We start from the raw sequence: 20,774 nt of genomic DNA, 5'->3' as shown, positions 1-20,774 counted from the left end.
CAGGTCATCGCACAGTACAATGCCAAATTGCTGTTCAAGCCAAATGTTTGCATGGCTTTATCCTCAGTTAACTGCCACGATTGAACTGGGTAAAAAATCTGAACTTGCAAGACCAATGTTAAGGGTCTGCAGGTAAATTACCTCGTCGCTCTTGTGGTATCTCCAAAGGGTCGGCAGCAGTGAGAACGAGCGCTTTTTACGTTTGCAGCCCAACACGCGCAATATCTCAAAACTCTGTGACACACTGCTGCCCGGCTTGATTGGCTCTTTGATTCTCGTCCTCATCCTCTGACATTTCAACAGAAACTAACTATACATCTGCCAAGCGAGTTTTTGGAAAGGAGGCTTCAGAAGTTGGCCACAGCTTGGTGCACAAGTGGACTAAACAAGTGGACCCGCGGAGATCGTGGCTGCTTTGCTTAGAGAAAACCGACAGCCAGTTTTTGGCGAACAATCAAGCAGTGTGAAATCGAAATCGCAATTACTCGCCGTGCAATTATCTGCTCTATCGCCCACAAATAGAAACGCAAATACATTGCGCACTCATCTCGTATTTCTGCCGGATTTGAAATTAAAAAATCAATGCGATAATTCATGTTGTTTATCCAGGCCTTGTGCCTTCACTTCTACCAAGACGAATGGAATGAGGTCAGTTTTGCTAATTAATATCAAGTTTTATGCGTGGCGAGCAGAAGCAGTTTCATCAGCCCATTAAAGCAGCGTAACCGTTTTGTGACCAACGGGAAATTTGATAAAAATAAAACGGAACCGAGGAAGGGGAAACACAGATCGCACAAGATGCCTTTTCATTTTTTTATTAATTTATTTCTTTTCACGAGTCAATTAATTCAAATCTTTCCTCCTTGATCTGTGATTTTTTTAACAGAAGCCACCACGGTTGGAAATCAGGCCTCAAGAGAGATTATCTCGAGATCAGCATCGCGCGCGTGGGCGCATTCGCTTTGTGTGGTCAGCCACAGAACAAAAGGAAAATCGTTTCAACGAAAATCACGCGCGCGCCTGCTGTGAGAAAGGTCTTGAAAGGTGACGGTGACGAGATCATGACTTTTTGATGGGCGCGATTTCGCCGGCTGAGATCGCCTATTTTGGCTACAATGTGTCATTTAAATTGTAGTGCAACGTGCGATTCGCGCCCTCGGGTTTGCCAAGCCAACGCTCTTTCACGTTAACGTCAAAATGATCAGCCATAACAACGTATAATGAAATTTCAACACTAAATTATTTTCTGACGAGTTCCATCTGGCGTTCTTTGTGTCAACACAGCTGAACTGTTGATTTGCTTTTCAAATTGATTTTCAAATCGGGGAGTTTTCGAATTTGCTAATATTGTGCCGCGGAAAGGGAAATCTAAACATAAAAAGTTGAGTGAAATCATGAGCACAATTTAATGAACTCGTAAAATTAGTGAATTTCACCAGGCGCTCATTCGATTGGCGAATTGAGCAGTTAAAGCGGCGCACTTTCAGCGTGATTCCTGCCACGAGTCCTGACTGACTGATCGCGAGCTCGCGTTTTTATTGTGCGCAGGCTGCGGTAGTCATGCATCGGGTAAACAATAAACAATGTGATGATCATGCCGCACTCTGATGGGCAATGTTGATTGAGCGCGCACTTGGCAGAAGCACCTGCGTGGATAGAGGTCAAGATTACAACCTCGCACCACCACGTACGAAACACACACAATGCAAACAGAGATTCGGCGCAGACACAATCGTTCGAAGAGTGAATTGCTTTATCAGGAAGATGGTATCAACACCTCTTCAACCGAGGAGAACAAACAAAGGAAGTATGAATTTGCAGGGGCAAAAATATTTACGGAATAGTTTTGATCATGATGAAATTGTGCTTCCACGAATTTTACCAAAATGGCTTTCTTGGAAGAAAGTTTCCCGAAAGTGTCTGAAAAATGAGGCATGAAATTTGGTCTCACGGTGCGAGTTTGTTAGTGCAGAAAGCCCACTGAGTGCTATTATCTGCCTAATAGATCCGTGCACAATTTCGAGAGCCTTTTACGGTCAAGCCGCCTCCGCACGGCTTGCTGGCAATCGTTCATAAATCACCAGTAATGTGCGAGCGTTTGAAAACGCTGCTGTCGAAGGCGAGAGAGTGAAATTTTTTGTTTATTATGTATCACGCGGTGATAGGAATCTGCCTGCCGCTAGTGGATTGAGTGAGGTGAGCTCATGTTTCGAGTGACCAGGCACAACCTCTGCGCCGCATTGGCCAACCAACACCCGCCCGTAATTTAAAACCAATAACTCTTATTGTATTATTCTCACAAGCGCCTCGATCTGATAAAACGAGTAGCAGTAAAGAGTAAATCAAAAGCGACTGTGCCGCGCGGTTTGCATTGTCCGTGCTTAATTTCATGGACACGGAGCACCAGCTCACGTCCAGTCAACTCGTGCGAAAGTGTCGAAGTTTAAATTGACAGCAGAATCTGACCTTTAACAGGATGCAGGGAAATAAGAATGGGCAAACCTGGCCAGTTTTAAAAATGCCCTTTGGCTGATGTTTTAAAGAGTAAAAGTTTAAAATGACTCAGTCTTACTAACAGGCCGTTTTTAGACTCATCCATTGATTAAAAATTTTCATTCAAGGAATAACCATGCAAGATTTAGTTAGCTCTTTCGCGTTAAAAAGCATTCCTAATGCGGTGACATGCGTATAAATTTGAATATGGAGCATAAAATTCAATGGGTGCTAGATTCCTACTGAGCCTTTTCAATGGAGAATCCGCGGGTAGAGTGATCCAGAAGTTGCGGTTTTTAATGTACGAATATAGGCCGCACGTAAAGGACACGTCTGTGTGTGTGTGTCATATATACGTTTCAAACAATTACTGCCTGCTCTGTGTGCCAAAAACAGGTTCATTGTTCTGCGTTTGTTGCATGCACACATCATGATCGTGGTTGCGAAACGCAAAAAATGACTCATGAAGGGAGACTGGGGCCAGGCCAAAGGCGCTTTTATTGCGCCAATAAAATCAAGGCACTCAAGTTCACGTTGATGGTTGTGCGGCAAAAAAATCACTTACACCTTTGCTATCATGTTATGCGAGTGATTTTTCCCTTTAATTTAACGACTGCCGAGGCCATTGGAGCCGGGCAATGACACACCGGCCGTAAATCACTCAGTGCGCTGTCTTACAGTCTGCAATTAACCAAAATGTTTTTGGCGTTCATAAATATCGGACCTGCATGCAAAGCAACTTGGTCCTAATGTGACAATCTAAGTAGATAATGTCCTCTTTGCTGTTTTACGAGCAACCTTGGCTGTGGCCGATTTTTGAGGCGCCAAATTTCTATGCTAATCAGCCACCGCGGACGTCCAACATTAGACGCTTTCTAATTATCATCTAACTTATTTTCGCCGTTCCGCGCATTTTAAATTCGGCAAACCATCATCTGGCGCAGCTTGATAATTTATGTAAGAAAGGCCAAAGCAGGTTTCAGATAGAATAAAAAAAACTGGGCAAATTCTCACGGCGAGTGCTCTCAAATTTATAACCGTGAGATCTTGCTGGTTTGATTCGGATGAATAAAGTGTGATGTTTTTGTTTCGTTTTTTATCTTTGAAACTAAAACGCTCTAAATTTATTCCCCATATATACCACACCCAACAAAAAGGTTTTTCTCTTTTTTCTTCTCTTCGTTTGGAATGTGGGAAAGTGAATTTCTGAAATCGTGCCTAACATTTGACAGGTCGCATCATTAGCTTGACTTGTGGTCGGAATATAAATGCGAAACCAATTACTTTTGGCCAGCAGCGCACTGATGCGCCTCTTTGATTTATACGCGATTAGCTTTGTTTGAACATTTCTCCTCCGCGGGCATCCATAGCATAATTGCACGCACTGCATTGATTTCTGGCGCGGGGCAGACGCAACGCCTAAATAGAATGATATACTATCTTCAGGTTGAAAACTTCTTTTAGGGAGATAAGGATGAGTACCTTGTTAGAGATTGCATTAGAATTCCTTTAGGCGACCCTGAAAAGTCACTTGGTTTTCTTTAATATTTATGAATATTGATTTAAATATAATAATTTCTATTCGGCTGTTTTAAATTTTATGATAGCATGGAAATTTAGTATTGAGGAGGAATAATGCATGTTTAAAGATATTTATGCTATGCAATAATAGCATTTTACAAGGACACATTTTGCGCAACGAAAATCGAATGCAGTGACACTTGGAAATTCGAGCCAGTTATACTAGTTGACCCATTTAATGATATTTCGCGCAGGGGCAAAAACCAAATTTATTCACTGCAAGTACGACAGCACGAGTCCAGAGGTTGAATGATGGATGACGCTTGCAAAAATTCATTTCAAAGTAGCGACGGGAGACTAGGCCACACGCAAACATAAATCAGATCTCTCGGGCCCAGTGTGAAAAGTGCAGTTAATTATGTGGAAACAATTAGCGTTAATTCCGCAAGGCGCGAGCCGTACGCGATACACACACAAATTGCATAATTATCTCTCTTCTTTCTCGTCGCAAGAACTTCTTTTTTGATGAACGAAAAAACAGTTATGCACACGCAACGATGGCGTTTATAGTGAATTTGCATCGGCATGGAGCGCGTGAGAAATCCATCTAATTAGATGAAGTTACATTTCGATGGTATATAATGCCGAATTAATTACCCTGAAAGAATGATAACGTATACATTTAATTTGTATTTTTGTGAAGCGGGTTTTTCCTCATTAGTAGGGCATTTGAAAATTGTTTTAAGTTGCCCGTTAAATGATAGATAATTTGCATCATTCAGAAAGTTAAAATCTGGGCGAAAAGAATGGGCCAAAAACTCCACATTCGCCTAAAATTAATCTTATTTAGTCTGCTATTCATATGAGAGAAGTTTAAAATTCACTGCCATAACGTGAATAGAATTCAACTGTAGATGATAAATGTACATAGCCGTACATATCCTAATTGGATCCAACCGCTGCATCAAATGCCCTACTATTCGCAACAGGGGTTCTTAATCGCGATTTAAATCAAAAGCAGAGTGAATATCAGTCTTTTTAGGGCGTAATTAAATCTCAGGTACTTGTTCAATAAATCACCAAAAGAATAAACGGCGTTTCAGCTGGGAAAGTGAAGTGTTTGTTGCAGACTTCTCTCATTTCACTGCGTGCGTGGGCTGCATTCCACTCGGATTTTCACACTCGACGGGTGCACTCGAGCGTTGCCCATGCTTTATTATTCTCCGATTGTACTATGGGACTGCAGTAATAATTGGCCGTCGGGACGCTCGACTGGCGCAATGGGCGTCCGTTGAGTGCACTGCTCTTTTTGTGCCGAATCTACATGCGTGCAGAAAAACGGTACTCGCGCGAGCGTGTGGTCATGAAGGCAATCTTGCGGAATGAACCAGCTCGATTTTGATGAGATGTTTTGTCAGGCGACTGTACCAATTTGATGGAAGTCCGATGAAGCGGCTGCCGAGAACGGAATATTTCGTTTTTGTGCAGAATTGCTCAAGTGCACTTGCAAACCCGTTGCATATTGTTTTTCGAAGAGGAAGCATGAAATATATGTGAAATTGATCGTGCTGTGGCTATCCATAATGATTGATTTGTTAGAAGAGCTATATTTGTCGCGTGAATTTCGTTTTCACTTGGATCTCACCATCAATCTCGTTTCTTTTTTGCACCGTCACAAGCTACGCGGTGTGGCATATTGCGCATTCATTATTTGATTGATTGAAGACTTCTCTCGCCATCGTGTATAAATAGAGTGTGGCACTAATTGTGTCTCATTCACTCTTCTCCAGAGAGTTTAAAGAGAGCTTTTTTCGGACACGAAAAAACAACTTTCATGGAGGGATAGTTTGCAAAAAGGTTTTTTGTCCATCTGGGCGATGATCGCTCAGAGGAAAGCTTTAACGGTAAGGAGAGTAGAAGATGCTCTCCTTATTTAACGGCGAATATATTTTTTAAGGTTCACAGCTTCTGCAAGGACTAAGATGTAACAAAAAGCTTATTTCTTTTAAATATCTCTATTTCCAACTAACACGTTCTTGCAGCACGAAGATTGAATCGTGATTCAAAGTTATGAGGATGGAAAAATTTATTTTAATATTAAATTATAAATTAACATCATTAGCCGAACCATAAGTCACGGTTTAGAAGCTGTATTTAATGACTCGTTTACAAATATTGCTCGTTAGTTAGTTGGTTAAAGTTGAAAATGAAATACGAAGCAGATTTCATGTCTCAGTTCTCCACCCTATGGCTTTTTCAAAAGAGACATTAATGAATTCAGATTCAGGCGAGTTCCCTTGATGGATTCCGTGCAACCATAAAGTAAAGCGGCTGCAGCGTGTTGATGGATGGATTGATGAGCGTGCATGCTTCAGACAACGCCTCTATTTTTATTATGAAGAGAAAAAAATTTAAACGCTCTCGTCTTTTCAAGTGAGTCCAAGGAGGCGGCTTATTGTTCGAGGCGCAGACAAAGCAGCACGCCTGCCTGAGCAAAAGACGTGGAGACGCCCTAGCTGCTCATTGTCAGAGGTCATTGAGGAATAATTAATGCGACATCTCAGTCAGCAGTCTGATTAGTCGCTCGAGTAGTTAGCAACTCGCGAGATAAAATTAACCGACGTTTTGGGCCGAATATGTGTAATTTACCGTGCAAGATGGAATGGCTCTTGTGTTTTGTAATTGGAGTGGTTAATGAGGACAGGAGATGAAGATCACCGTATACATATTATGATAATTTTAGATTGTACGGCAGATTTGGACAAACCTTGAGACTCAAAGGCTGGCTATGAGCTCTACTTCAGGATCGTTTGAAACAGTTAGTTAGTATTTCTGTAGAACTAATTCCTTAAATGATTTTCTTTTCATTTTGAGCAACATTTAATTATTAAAATTGCTGGTAATGTTTTTGTAAAATATTTAAAATAGTAAATTTTTATTCCAGTTAATGTGCCTTCAAACACAAATTTTTTGTTTGCTCTCAAAAGTTAGCAAATAAAACTGACGAATGCTCAGCAACCTTTTGATCAATATAATTAGCTTGTTAAAAGTTTCGGAGTTTACGACTGCATTTTCCATTCCAAATATGGACAAAACCTCTACAAATTCCTTATAAATATCGCCAAATGCTTTTTTATCACTATTATACACTGCGGCAGCGCCGGTCCATTACTTATTTTATGAAAGCCATCAAATATTCAAGTTCATTCGCCTTGGCGCGAGTTGCACTAATTATCAAACTCCCATTCGAAGAAAGCGCAAGTTTTGGTGTTGAAAGTAGTCCGACATTGAGACAGGTGCGAGTCTTGGTCAAACAGTTCGTCGATGCTGATCACTTCACTTTCATCCATTCCGCTAAAATGCGCGCAGGAAATGAAATTTGCCTGCCTGCGGTCCAGTGCAGTCTCTTCTTCTATAGTTCCCGTTTCACTTCGGGCATGCGTGAAAATTGAAAGTAAATATGATATATCAACTGGGGCGTCGGCAGAGTGACGATACATTTGTATTATTAACTCGTTTCGGGCGAAAATGAGAGCGGCGGAAACAGCTCTCGACAAAACGTCCGCTCAAAGCGATGATTTCGGATCAGCAACTCTCAATTCTTGGTTTCTTTTATTCTAATGAGCTTCGTCCGCTTTCGATAACCTTAAAAACTGTTGTGAAATACTTGTTTTAATATAAATCTTGAAAAGTTAAGATACTGAAAGTAGGGAAAACTGGCGAACTATTTGACGTTAATCGCAACCTAAAAATTAGAGACCAAATTATGAGAATTTCCAATCTAATGAAAAAATAATGCTCATAGTCATAATTATAGGCATCGCCATTGTAATTACCAACTTCGTTCTTTGCTCGCAAAATTTATACGAGCAAAAAGTGGCAAAAATGGCAACATAGGCCCCTTATTTGGCATCCCGCAGAATTCGGAATGTTAAACGGCCAGAAATTACAATTTAGCTCAGTTTAATTTCAAAAGCGTAAACAGGCTTGACACGTGGAACGACAGGGATTTATTCACTTTCCTTGAAGAATCCGACGATAAATTGCAGACGCAAAACCGATCCAGCAGGTGCTCATAAATTAGCCATCTTAATTTGTCCGGCCTCTCCGCACCAGCGTGTGAATTCTAATCCCCTGTCATTTATCACGCATGGGAATTAAAAGCGAATCAGACCGGCCATTAAAGTGCGTGAACCTGCTCAAATCCAAATCCACACGAGCGCAGATTTGCTCTCGTCGAGCAGCTGCCGCCGTTGGTAAAAAGTAAAAATGCGTCGTCTTCGCGGGGAAAAATGCTGCTCTTCTCTAATGATGCCAGGCGTGGAGCTATTCAAAGATGCTGCTCCTCTCGTCCGCGAGTGTACCTCTGCTGTGCGGGTCAATGAACTCCCACACAGACACATACACTGCTCATAAGTGACCAAGCCGCCGCCGCGGCCGGCGATCTCGTAAATCTACCTCGCAATTTTTAGACGGATTTTGCTGCCCGTGAGCGAGCAAAATTGCTTCTCATGCAACCAGATTATCTCTGCGTAATCTCGCCAGATGCTCTTCTCGCACACGAGACAATCGTCGTTGCTTACTTGCGATACGCCCGTGAAATTGCCTTAAGGTCGTTCGTAATGGACCGTGATTGACTTTGGATTTACTTGCGCGCACGTACCTCTCCTCTCGTGCTGTTAAATTTGCAACGCGTGAGATTAAAATATTGATTTTTGATAACAGCACAGGTGTTAATGATTGGTTAGTTCTCACCTTTTTGTAAAAAAACGGTTCATGCAATATTAGATATGACTTTCAAGGAACTATCTAGTAGCATTCTACGTTTTGACAAAAGAAGATCTCGTAAGTATCGCGTGGCCTGTCTTGATGTGAACCAAGTTCAGAGGTCGAAATTTTTCGATTCGACAAATTTCAGAACTTTAAAAACTTGGCTAAATATTTTGACATCAAACTAAATATAGAGTTTATTCAAGGTATAAATCGATCTGTGGGATCTTCCTGACATTAAAATTCCTCTGGGCTTCATATTACTTCATAATAAAAAAACTACTTTTATTCTGAAAACTGCTTATTTCGTTAATTTTTTTAATCAAATCTGATAACTTAAAATATTAGCAAAATCTGATTAAATATCAATCTTTCATTGTATGATTACGTACGCAGTTAAACCTTCTTTGTAGTCGTCCATGAGTTTTGAGTTACATAAGATCAGACAGACAGCTGTGGTTTCTGTCGCAGAGGAGTGTGACCATAATCCACGGCGACTGCACTGAGTGGTATGCACATTTTTAAACCTGCCGCCCTGGCTCATGAACTGTTAATAACATGCGAGAAGCTCGCCCCTGTAATGCTGCAAGCGAAGCAATTAATCTCTCATTGACAGCTCAACTGCTACAAGCGATATTTGTTTTCGTTTGATGCCGCTGCGGGCCGGATTTATTGGTTTTTACACACTGCACTCTTCTCTCGACGCCTTTTTCGCCTCGTAAATCACGAATGCAAAAAATGCGACGCAGTAAATAAACAATCGGATGGAAAGCAAAGGCTGGGCGGAGGTGGACCTGAATGCAGCGCCAATTATTTACATCGTCAGTGCATTCGCACAAAAAACTGGCCGGCAGCCTCGCCTCGGCCGTTTTAGCATTTTTTCCCCTTTGCAGCGCGATCAGCACGCGAGTGTGTTAAAAATCATTATTGCGACCAGTTTGATTTGCATGCATCTCGTGATCCGCGCGTATACGGTTGAATTGAAAGCATACAAAACGCCTCGCAGCACGAAACAGCGATAAAAACACAAAAAAGGTTGCATAACACTTAATCTGTCTGTGTTGATGCAGATTGTGTGAAAAATACTTATTGCATTTCTCTCCTTGGCTGATGTAACCTTCTTTCTCTCTCTCTCTCTCTCTCTCTCTCTCTCTCTCTCTCTCTCTCTCTCTCTCTCTCTCTCTCTCTCTCTCTCTCTCTCTCTCTCTCTCTCGACGCTTAGGGTTGCCGTAAGTCATAAAGAGTCACGAAGATGCAACAATCATTCACTGCGGATCATCTAGTTTGTTTCGTTTTTCCAGACAAATTACGCAACAGCACTGGCTACCGAATCAGCTCTAATAGAATATTTTTATCAATGACTACTAGCTTTGCAGTGAAAGTGCACAAGCCGTTTCTAATATTCTATAGATGAATTCAATAGATATGGTAACCCTAATGAGAAAACACATTTTCATACTTTCCTCCAGCCAGTGCAGTGATTATTTATATTGTTTCAGCGACTCAGGTCGTGGAAATCGGCGTGATTTATAATTTTATTGAAACTGCGGTGTGAGATGCAAATAATATACAGCAGAACTGGAGAGCATAATATGAAATATGTGTGTGTAATCGGCCCCTTTCAAGTCCCACGCTCTCAGCTATTGTGTTACATAATCGCTTCTTTGTTTTTACAACACAAACACTCGCGAATGAAGTTGCAGAAAAAAGCTCTCGAAATTCAACAAAAGGTCCCACAGTATGCAGGTGATTCAGCTGGCTGTTATTCATTTTTTTCAGTAGCACCTTGGGTGTTTAGCTAATTTTAAATGAGGTCGCAATTAAGATTTCATGTTTGCAAATATTGGATTTTAGCACATGAGAAAATTTACAATTCGGTCAACTATGCCCATGAAATTTCTTAATGCAATGAATTGTGCATTGTGCCTTTAAAATTACAGAATTACTTCGTTACGTTTTTTAAGGTAGCGTTGTGAAACCAGGTAAAAATAAAGCGATCATCTAAACTTTCCTAATTAAGGAAATTTTCACTCACAAAATTTACGCATTTAAAAAAACTAGCTTAGCCACCATTGTGAATAATTATTCAATTGTAAACTTGTAAATTGGTGTTAAAAACTAATTAAAATTAAAATTTCAAGGCCAGGTGTCTGCTGCAAGTGAACGCGTCCCTTTTACATAACGAAGTTAATAATGCTCTCATTCTTTTGCTTTCCACGCACTGCGTGTGTGTGCGAGTTTATTTTTATTTTTCACGCTGGTGGTTAGATAAGATATGAAGAGTAAGGGGACCCATAACAATGAGAGCGTAATTAATGGAGAGAAGGAAGCAAGGTTACATTCCACCTGCAGAGCAGGCAGGCACATCTCTCGAGTTTTGACGAACCACGAGGAAAATAAATGACGAGAGCACCTCCGTGAAGGAAAATTTATTCACACACACGGCATTACGCGCCGAGTGAGACTTGGGCCAAAACAAAAGCTGCCAGCGAGCACAATTAACTCGGCAGCAGACATCTCAGGTTCACGAACCGGACAAGTGCTGTATAAGGAAAGCTGATGCACACGTAACATCATCGGCTCAACCAGAAAGCACGCACGGTTGGGAGGAAGTAATGGTTTTTAGTATCCTGCTCCTTCAAGTAATTTTAAATTTTTGCTGCTCAAAACAGACATGAACTCGTTCTTTATGTCACTCTTATTTTTAAAACTGCTTAACGTCACGCGAAAATTTGGCTAGTTAATTAGCTGCATGTATATAAATAAATCCCTGCTCTCAGGGGAAGGGTTTTTAAATTCATGAGTGCAAATAAATATGAAGTCAATGAGCAAATTTTAGTAATTAGCTAAACAGTTCCAGCATGACGTACGTATGTGATTTGCACACAATACCCGTCTAAAACCATTAGACGTATCTGACGTATCACGTTGATTAAAATTCAAGATTACCACAAATTAAGCGTGCAAACGGGCGGCGCGATGGTCATGCACACGGGCGGCATAGTTTAAAAATAATGGCTATCGCTATCAGCAATTCAGCAAAGAGCACCAGTTTCATGGGTGGCGGGCACGAAATAATTTGGCGACCACGCGGCCCCGCCCTTCAACCCGGCATTGTCTGTCAAACGAGCGAGGTTGCATCACGAGAGAGGATCATCGCGTTTTTCTCTCCGTTTGGCAGAAAAGCCGCAGCTTTCAACGCCGGCAGTTCGTGCGTTCAAATCTCCGTGCAAGGTCGCTGGGCCGATTTGATGCCGCCGATAATGAGATAGCCGCGCGCCGATGCTGCCAATTTATAATAACACAATGGTGCCAATGCCGGCCAAGACATGGATAACCGGTCATTTGTTTGCGTCGCTCTCGCCATTTTTCGCCGTTTAAAAAGTAAAAGTCGTCGGTGCGGCGGCTGCGTCGGTGGGTTTGCTTCGAACTTACGTGCGTCCAGCAGACCTTGGAATATTGCGAGGGATGAGTAAAAACGTATTGTCTTGGTTTTTAGGACAGTAAGCCAGTCAATGGCGCATTGTGTATATTTTCATTTAAGAGTTTAGATCGTAATCAACTAAGAAATATTATGTGAATCGATTTCCACAGTAATGCGACAATGACGCACTAGATTGATCACATTTTCTTGAGAATAAAGGAGTTGCAACACATTAAATAAACACAATTTGCGCACGGACGATTTTAAAAATAATTTAAAAGCTAGATGAAATTATTGAAGCCCAAACAAAAATCAAGTCAAATGTTAAAGTGACTCTGTTGATCATGCTTGGTGCCTATTTGTATTAATTTCTTCAGGTGGGTCAGCTGTGTCATTTATAAATAATATTGTAATTAATGCACTTTTATTGCGTCTTTAAATAGACCGTCACACAGCCGCCAATAAGTAATTACTCACCAACCTCCGCTCATTCATAATTGGCCCATCTTCCCATTTGATTCATGTAATTGGAAGCTGTCAAGGAAGCAGTGTGTGCCCCATTAATAATCAGATGGAGAATTCTCATGGCGCACTCGCAAATCATATTTCCTGATGATCCAGATAAAACCCAGCAGCTTTAATAAATCTCACAGGACATTTTGTTGAGCCGCTGGAAGTCATTAATAATGCTACGCCGCAAATCCCTAAACAATGCTCTGAGAAATCTTAAAGTCCAATCATTAATTTGTTAAGCTTTGAGATGCAGGCTTATCAACTTGCACTTACTACATTTACAGCAATACGTGCAGTACGATACTGACACAAAGTAAATCATTTTAAAATTGCCATCACATATCATAACTTTCGCAATATTTTTAACTGAAGAAGACTTCCGTTACATAGATTTTGCATTTGAACAACATCCTCTTTTACGTAACTAAATTTTGAATAAACTTTTCCTTTTCAAAAAGAGATATGCTGTTAATTTTTAATGACATATATGCGCTGAAACATATATGTTGAAGGTTTTGTGAGATAGTTCAGAAGGCCAAGGAGTATAGCTGATACCAGGTCAATGGAGTTTTAACTTTCTCAGGGTTTGGTGCAAGACAAAGACTATCTCGATTAATCGACTGAAACTGACCCCGACGTGACCTGCTGAGATATCGGCATTCAGGATGACAGCGCCTGGCACCGGCGCCCAATGTCTTGTTATAAAACACTATTCTTTCATTTAGCTTATTTTTGCGTACCTGAGTTTCAATTTTAGATAATGATTTCAAAGAATATGAAATAACTAAAAATATTTGCAACCAATATAGATTGAGCGAGAGTTGCTGTCGGCAAGAGATCAAAAACACTCTGTTTTCGTGTGTTGATAAGCGAGGAGCGGCGATTTCCCTTTCATTTTGATATGATTGCACTATGCACGGGGGTAATTAACAAAAAACATCCAACGCTGACATAATGGGATGTTAATTTGGATCTGAGAAACAGTATCTGCAGTAATGGCACTTTTCTTGTATTTTTATACTTCTTAATGATCCTGGGAACTGGGTTGTTACTTTTCGTTTCTTTTGACAATTTTGAGAAACGCACATTTCAGCAATAAACCATTCTGTAGTACCGGAATAATACATTGCGTTGACATAAAATTGCGTTGGTTGACACGACACGCATGTTTCGCCTCAAGTACACAAGGTGCACTTTCGCATTACATTCACCACAGACTTAACACATTTAAATTCAATTAGCATTTCATGCAGTATTTCAAGAGAGTGCAGTGCTTGACAAAATTCTTCATTAAATGTAAATTTTTGCAGAGCGCTATTCACTTTTTCTTTTTACTCCATGAATTACAAATTGATAAAACAGCGACGCCCTCATGAGAGGCAGTGGTAAAACGAAAGACAAATATTTTAAGTATGGTATAAAACGACTTGGAAATATTCAAGCTCCTTTTGCACAATGAGGGATTTATGTTCATTTCTCCGTCTGGGTAATGTTACTAATTCTATTTCAACGCAAGTGGACCTGAAATTTGGTATTTCACTTGAGGCAGCTCTCCTATTTAATGCCGCTGATCTTGACTCTCGGCTCATTTGTTCGAAACAGTTGCATGCAGATTTTGTTTCAACGAACGTACCATATCATTCTGTTTAAAAGGCAAAGAGCGAATTTGATTTATAGAAGACGCGATTGTATTATCTGCAATGGCTTCCAGGCAAACAGCTGCTGCTTGTCCGTTTGATACATGCATCAAATTAAGAAAAACCCCTCGCTTCTTGTGCGGCCACTTGATTACTTCACCAATTCAATTAATTCGAATTAAAAATACAATGCGCTTATCAGCTTGATGCAATTAAAATCATTTTATGCTTCGTTTAATTGACTGCTCTACGAGCTAACAAATTCAATTAAATCACAATGTAATGCAATGTTAGCAATATTTTATCACACCGAAAGGTTAGATCTCGGTTTTCAATTAAGGTACTGCGAGGCATCATATAATAATTGCGCGTAGCAAGCTTATTACATTAATTCGGCCTTCGCGGGGAAGGAGATCACGCAGAGAGTGAAATAACTCTTGCTTTGATGCAGATGCGATAATGGCGGCGAAGAAGAAGCAGCTCGACATAATGATGATAATCCGCAATTACGCGAGTTGTACCCTCATTGCAGGCCAATCATCGACCTATGGCTCGTGGTGCTTGACCTCCTCTCACCACGCAATTTATCCTCATTTTCCAGTGCTGAGAAAGAGAGCGAAAATGCTTTTATCGCTCTTCTTTACGTGCGATTAGAGATATAAATAATCGCTGTATCGGCCTTGCTACAAAGTGCTAACCGAGGCGCCACGAATGCAATGAAAGCAGACCAGCACTTTTAAAATTCGAGGAAAATTGCGGAATATTGTCGTGTTTGCTCTTCTGGTATCATGGAGCAGGAAATAAAACCATGCCATTGATTGATATACAATCGATATCTCAGTTTGCGACATCTTGATATAAAACTGGCAATAAGAAATCTCGGATAAGGTTTCTTTTAGTTCCTTCAAGTGCATGTAGAAGTTTCCAATTAAAAAGCCGCTCTCAATTTTTCATCCAACCACTTTTCCAGTAATATGATGTCATGAACAATTGGCATTTAATATTACCCGCGGAGCATAGATTCTGCAAGAAACACAATATACCAAAAACACAGCCAATAAAACGGACACTTCCTTACTCACTCGTCAAGTAAACTTTGCTAGGTCCTAATAAATAAAGAAATAAACCAGGGCGTGCTGCGCTTTGGGGAACGCCCTGGCGTTATAAATTTGCATTCGCAGAGCAAAATAAGCTAAATTAGCCTGCCTATTAGTCTGTCTAACAAGCACTCAATTTGAAAAAGGAACAATGGGCACTGCGGGCATCGAAAGAGTCCCACGCCTGCTGGCGTTTTGCAAGTCAATCAATAATACGCACTGAATAAACAATTGATTGAGTATTCACATCAGCTAGGCGGCTGCGTAAAAGACAAAACAACTCAAAACTGAATAGTAGTCCGATCAGGAATGAGTGGCAAACTTGCTCAGTTACCAAGCTCGCGGAGCGTGGCATTAATCACGAAATCGTGGGATACATCACGCCGCCGAACAACAATAAACTTTTATCATTTCCGTCCTGTGCGTTTCTCGCCGATCGGCGCCGTATTTGGGAATGGCTGGGTCGAAATTTTCATTCGTTCCCAGCACATCAACCTCTCAGTCGTTATTATTATGCGAATGCCGTTCTTCCTCCCACAAATCCTCTGTGCGGCGGAAGACGCAACATGTATCAGGATGTGTTGTGTACAATTTCGGCACGCCAAAGGAACTGTAAACATCGTTTTAATTTTGTTTATGGATGCTGTGCGTCTTTCCGAATTTGGTGATTTAGAAAGTCTGCAGATTGGAATCTCGAGCACGATATTAGATTGACACTTTTCATCGAGCCAATTATCAAAACACGCGCATTGTTGTGTTCGATTTCGCTTTCAACGCATTCAATTTGATTGATCAGCATCAGCACAAACGCTTGCAACGATTCATATGATCTAGATTATCACAAAGGCCATATAAAGCAATATAACAACATTATATTAAATAAAATCATTCCATCTTTGAGCAAAATCGTTAAATAAATATCCATTTATAAAAGATCACCAGCTCCAGTTCAATAAATTATGTTGCCAACAAAACAAATTTTTCATCAAACTCTGATTTTGATGACTCAAATAAACCCATGAAATTAATATGTTTGCGAAAGCGATCATTTAAGGCATACCCCTCACACAAAATAGCCACATTCATCATAGACTTTTACTTTGAAAATGCAAATAGCCCTGAAAAGCTATTCACGCAGGCGAAAAAGTGGCCATTAACCGATCAGCCGGTCAAGTAAACTCAGGCCCGATCGAGCCGATCGAGCGTAATTTTCGGTAGGTTTGACTGCGTGCCTTTGATTTAATTCGCCGGCCAAGCATCGGGCCCTGTAATTATCGGACGCGATTTAACCATCCATCACGTGATCCAGGTCCAGAGCGTGTGCTTGCTTATCAGTCGAAAAGGCAATTTTTGAACCGTTTCGCTTGTTTAGCGCCGTGTTCATTTAGCGCAAACGAAAAAGACCACGAGAGGAAATTCGAGAAGAAAATTGAGCCTGCTAGCTGCGTTAGAAATTTCCAATTTTCTCTCTAAATTATAAATAGAAGCTCGTGTCGTCACGCAGCACAAAAGTCATTCATAGGTCTAATTTGCCGGTCGTTTTTGTTCTCTAATGATGCAAGTTCTTTCTGCTGATTCAGTGTCACTCGATTAGTTTTTTCGCACTCTCCCCAAGTAGGTACCGCAAGATGCTGTGAATCATTTGGACGCTTGATTGGGAGGCTTGACTGGGTTGCTCGTTGCAAAGGAATAATTTAAGAAAATTGCGTGTTTAAATCAGAGCACGCTGAACGATTTAAAATTTCACGTTGTGTCCATAAGGCCTAGCATTAGGTTTATGTTTTGATGAAAACATAACAAAAGCAAAGATAATTATTAAGAAAGTGAAATGATAGCTACATTTTAAAGTTAAAGAGCTAACGGTTTAATCCAATAGTCACAATTTATCGAGGCTAAAATAAGTAAATAATGATTTTGAAGATATTACGCTGGTAGCATTGAAAATTGAAAGGTTTGAGATTGAATTCTTGTTTATGTAAATACAAATGTAAAATAGTTTAGAATGTTAAATTAAAAAAAAGAAAAATCAATTTACACTGAAACCGCATCTAAATAAAGTCATCGCTTTTGAAGAAATACCACGAACAATCAAGTAACGTTTCACGATAACAGTTCCGAGTTCTAATTTCACCGAATTATAATGTGCCTATAATAGTGCTGGAAGAGATGAATTATTGCGTGTGAAGTCGAGGTATTTCAATTCGTTCGCAGCATCCGAGCGGTCGTTGCGAAAGGAGCCGTTGTTGCTGCGGCAGGAGCGTGCGCGAAGGAAAGAATTTGCGTGTGCTTTTGGCGATAATTGCTGGCTCACGACCGTTTCTCAGCAGATTCTAATAGAGGATAATCATGATTGCTGCTGTTGCAGATTTCATTTTGCTCAATAAAATGCAAATCGAGTCCTCAGCAGCGCGTTCAAACCAACGGGTTAAGCAATGAAAGAGCAATCGATTTTTTCCAACTTTGTGTTTCAGTGGCAGAAGGGATACAATTACTTTCATGTTGATTACTGGTTTGTCAGTTGAGGTAAGCAACAACTGGCTTTGGTCCAGACCTACTGCGATTTAGGGCCTGGATTGAACAGTTGCGTTGCAAGCGAGTTTTCATTTTGATAAGGCACCAAATAAATGTGACTTAAATTAGTTGTTTGACTAACTGTTGAGCAGATAGTTCCAATAGCTGAGAAATGCCCTTCAGAAATGCGTCGTGCTGGTATTTGCCTCATCTGAAGGATTTTTCACCTCTTCGGTTTCGTGTTAGTTTACATAATGAAATCAACATGCGTACAGCTCGGCTTGCTTCGCTAGGGCTGCGTGCAACCGTTGCGATGCGGTTTTCCTACCTTTGTGGTGTCGTGTCGCCAAAGGTCTGCCAGACTGGAGGACATCTCGCTGGCTCGGCTCCCTCGCCGCATCTGGACACCGTCAGCGCCGTGCGGTTCTGGAGCCATCTCGCTCCAAAACGAGCTCCTGGAATCATAGACAGAAATGCGATTAATTCACGTGGAAAAGGGTTTCGAATCTAACAGATAGCGCAGATATAATTGCTCCTGCGGGTCGTTAAGTTCAAGATAAAAATTTTAATGCGCCAGATGAAACGCGTCGACGGAATTCTCAAAGTAGTAAAATGCTATCTTCGACCAAATCAAGCTGCGTTTATTGTCCAGGTGAAATCTCAGCGGCGAACGTAACTTTTCATCGAATTTCGTCCCCTTTTACTTTGGCTGTCGATTAGAAATTTTTAATATGGCGCGCATGCTAATCGGAAACGATAGGTTTGTGCTTGATTTTGCAGAGATCTACTTGGCCGAGATTGATTTATATCTTAATTGGAAACTCAAGGCTGAGAAACCTATCTTGTGCGAGAATAATAATACATACAAATTTAATTGCCACTGGTAATTGAACAGTCAGGCTGAGAGAATTACGAGGAAATATCTTAGTTAAATTTGTAACGACAGCAGTATAAAACAAACGTCTTTCAAAGAGGTGCGCGGCAGCGAAGGCCAGCATTTTCTCGGCACCTGAAGTAATTTCTTATCATTCTTAGCTTCCTTTTTATATTTAACATTTGAATTAATAATACCTTTCTTCTGAATGACAAATTTATAAAGCAAGCTGTAAGACATGGAAAAGTAACTCAACACACTGAGCGAAGGCTTCCACGTATCTCCCTTTGAGGTCTGCCTCTTTTAAGAGCCGAGCTGATTTACTTTTATAATTACCAATTCATCCATCTCGTCGAAGAATAGGCCTGCTTTAAATGGCTGGAATGGTTGCTGTCGTGTGCGTGCGTGTGTAACACCTCTGTATTCGCAAAACACTATCAAAAGGGGCACATTATCTATGAGGCGCCGATGCTGAGAATCTCTCATGCTGCGCGACCCTTTGTTCGGCACGCGGTTTGCCGCGGCACAATTGCAGTGAAGTTAACGCGTGAACAATCGGATTGCGAAAGAGTTGATTGACACCAGCACAAAACAGAATTAGTGCCAAAATGGCACCACTGTGCCTTGGTCCAATTTTTATATTCTCTACTGGTTTCCCACTCGAGTTTGATTAGGGCGGCAAGCTCGTTTTGAACGTCAACAGGTGCGTGGACCATATTTTGCATAAGTGGACAGGGCAGCTTTTCACGGCCGCACATTCGACGGGCCCGTTAGTTTGCAGGTTGACGTCGTCTAGGAGCTGGTTTGGTCGGATTAAAATTCTAGGAGATGTGCCGCTCATGATTGAGAACCAAGATAAAACAGGTACATGCATACACAGCATTCCGGAACCCAATTAAAAATCGTATTTTAGATTCGCGGAAAAATTTATGAAGCGTAACGGGGATTTATAAAACAATTACAGAGAAAATACTTGCATTTTCCCCCGCTCAGAAATTTTGTAAACGAAACTCCTCCATAAAAAACTCTCTTGATTGCGCTCACCATAAACAATTTCAATCAATTTGTCGAGTTTTTGCTCAATTTGATTGTTCACACTGTTGCATTTGAGGCTTCGAGGAAGTGAGCAAACCCTAAATTAAGCGCGACGTGTGTAGACCCAATCCAAATCGGCCAACTACACGAGCAAATGAGCGAGTGAGTAAAAACCGAAGTGAGTGAGAAGGATAGTAGTTGCTCGTCCGTCTGCTGAAATTATGCTCGGTGTAAATTGCGCACCAGGAGCTGCACACGAGCGAGAGAGCATTTATACCTGAGCAGAACGGTGGTTGCGTTTAAGGTACCGTTATAAACCAGACGAACGTCTCACTCGCACCGGTGAGTGTCCACTTCGCCGGCAATCCGCTCAAAATGGTAACAGTTGGTTGTTAAATTTTCAGAACCAGCCCTATTTAAAATACAAGATGTGCGACGAAATTTAGGCAGCACCATTTAAATCGGAATAGGCTACAAACCGACACTACCTAATTATACTTTAAATATTTTTATGAGCTCATTTATTAGGAAAAAACGAAACGGTAATAATGAAGAAAGAGTTTTAGAATCTTTCCCAAAAACCTTTAACAGTTTATATATGTCTGCCATATTCTGAAGTAAATAATACGGACTTGTGATACCTCTAACGCCCGCAGGAGTTCCTGTAATAATTGCAGTGTGTTCGATCTAACTGTGCAAGAACCAATTTCGAAGAACAGTCTGCTAGTGCAAGTGAAGGAAAATATGCCCGCCATGCACTTATCCTGGGCGGAATGAACTCGAGAATGTACGATAAAAAAGCGAGAAGTGCACGCGAGAAGAGGAATTTTCAATGTTGAGACACGAGAGTGTGTGAGAAATAAACTGCTGCTCGTCGCGAATAAAATCCCGTCGGAGGA

General features: G+C 40.9%; 1 protein-coding gene across 3 annotated transcripts in view; it reads right to left on the bottom strand.

Moving 5' to 3' along the window:
- Window positions 1-20,774, bottom strand: part of mwh (multiple wing hairs) — a 53,110-nt gene that overhangs the window by 9,575 nt on the left and 22,761 nt on the right. For 2 of the 3 annotated variants that reach the window (XM_065485171.1, XM_065485172.1), the window contains exon 2: window positions 18,295-18,421. In XM_065485171.1, coding sequence (XP_065341243.1) covers window positions 18,295-18,421 — 127 coding nt within the window. Of the gene's footprint in view, window positions 1-18,294; window positions 18,422-20,516; window positions 20,641-20,774 lie in introns of those variants that run through there. The other variant, XM_065485173.1, reaches the window with a different exon arrangement.

The sequence above is a fragment of the Cloeon dipterum genome, chromosome 3, assembly GCF_949628265.1.
Source record: "Cloeon dipterum chromosome 3, ieCloDipt1.1, whole genome shotgun sequence".
In the NCBI taxonomy this organism is placed as follows: Eukaryota; Metazoa; Arthropoda; class Insecta; order Ephemeroptera; family Baetidae; genus Cloeon; species Cloeon dipterum.
This window is presented reverse-complemented; position numbering and strand designations above follow the sequence as displayed.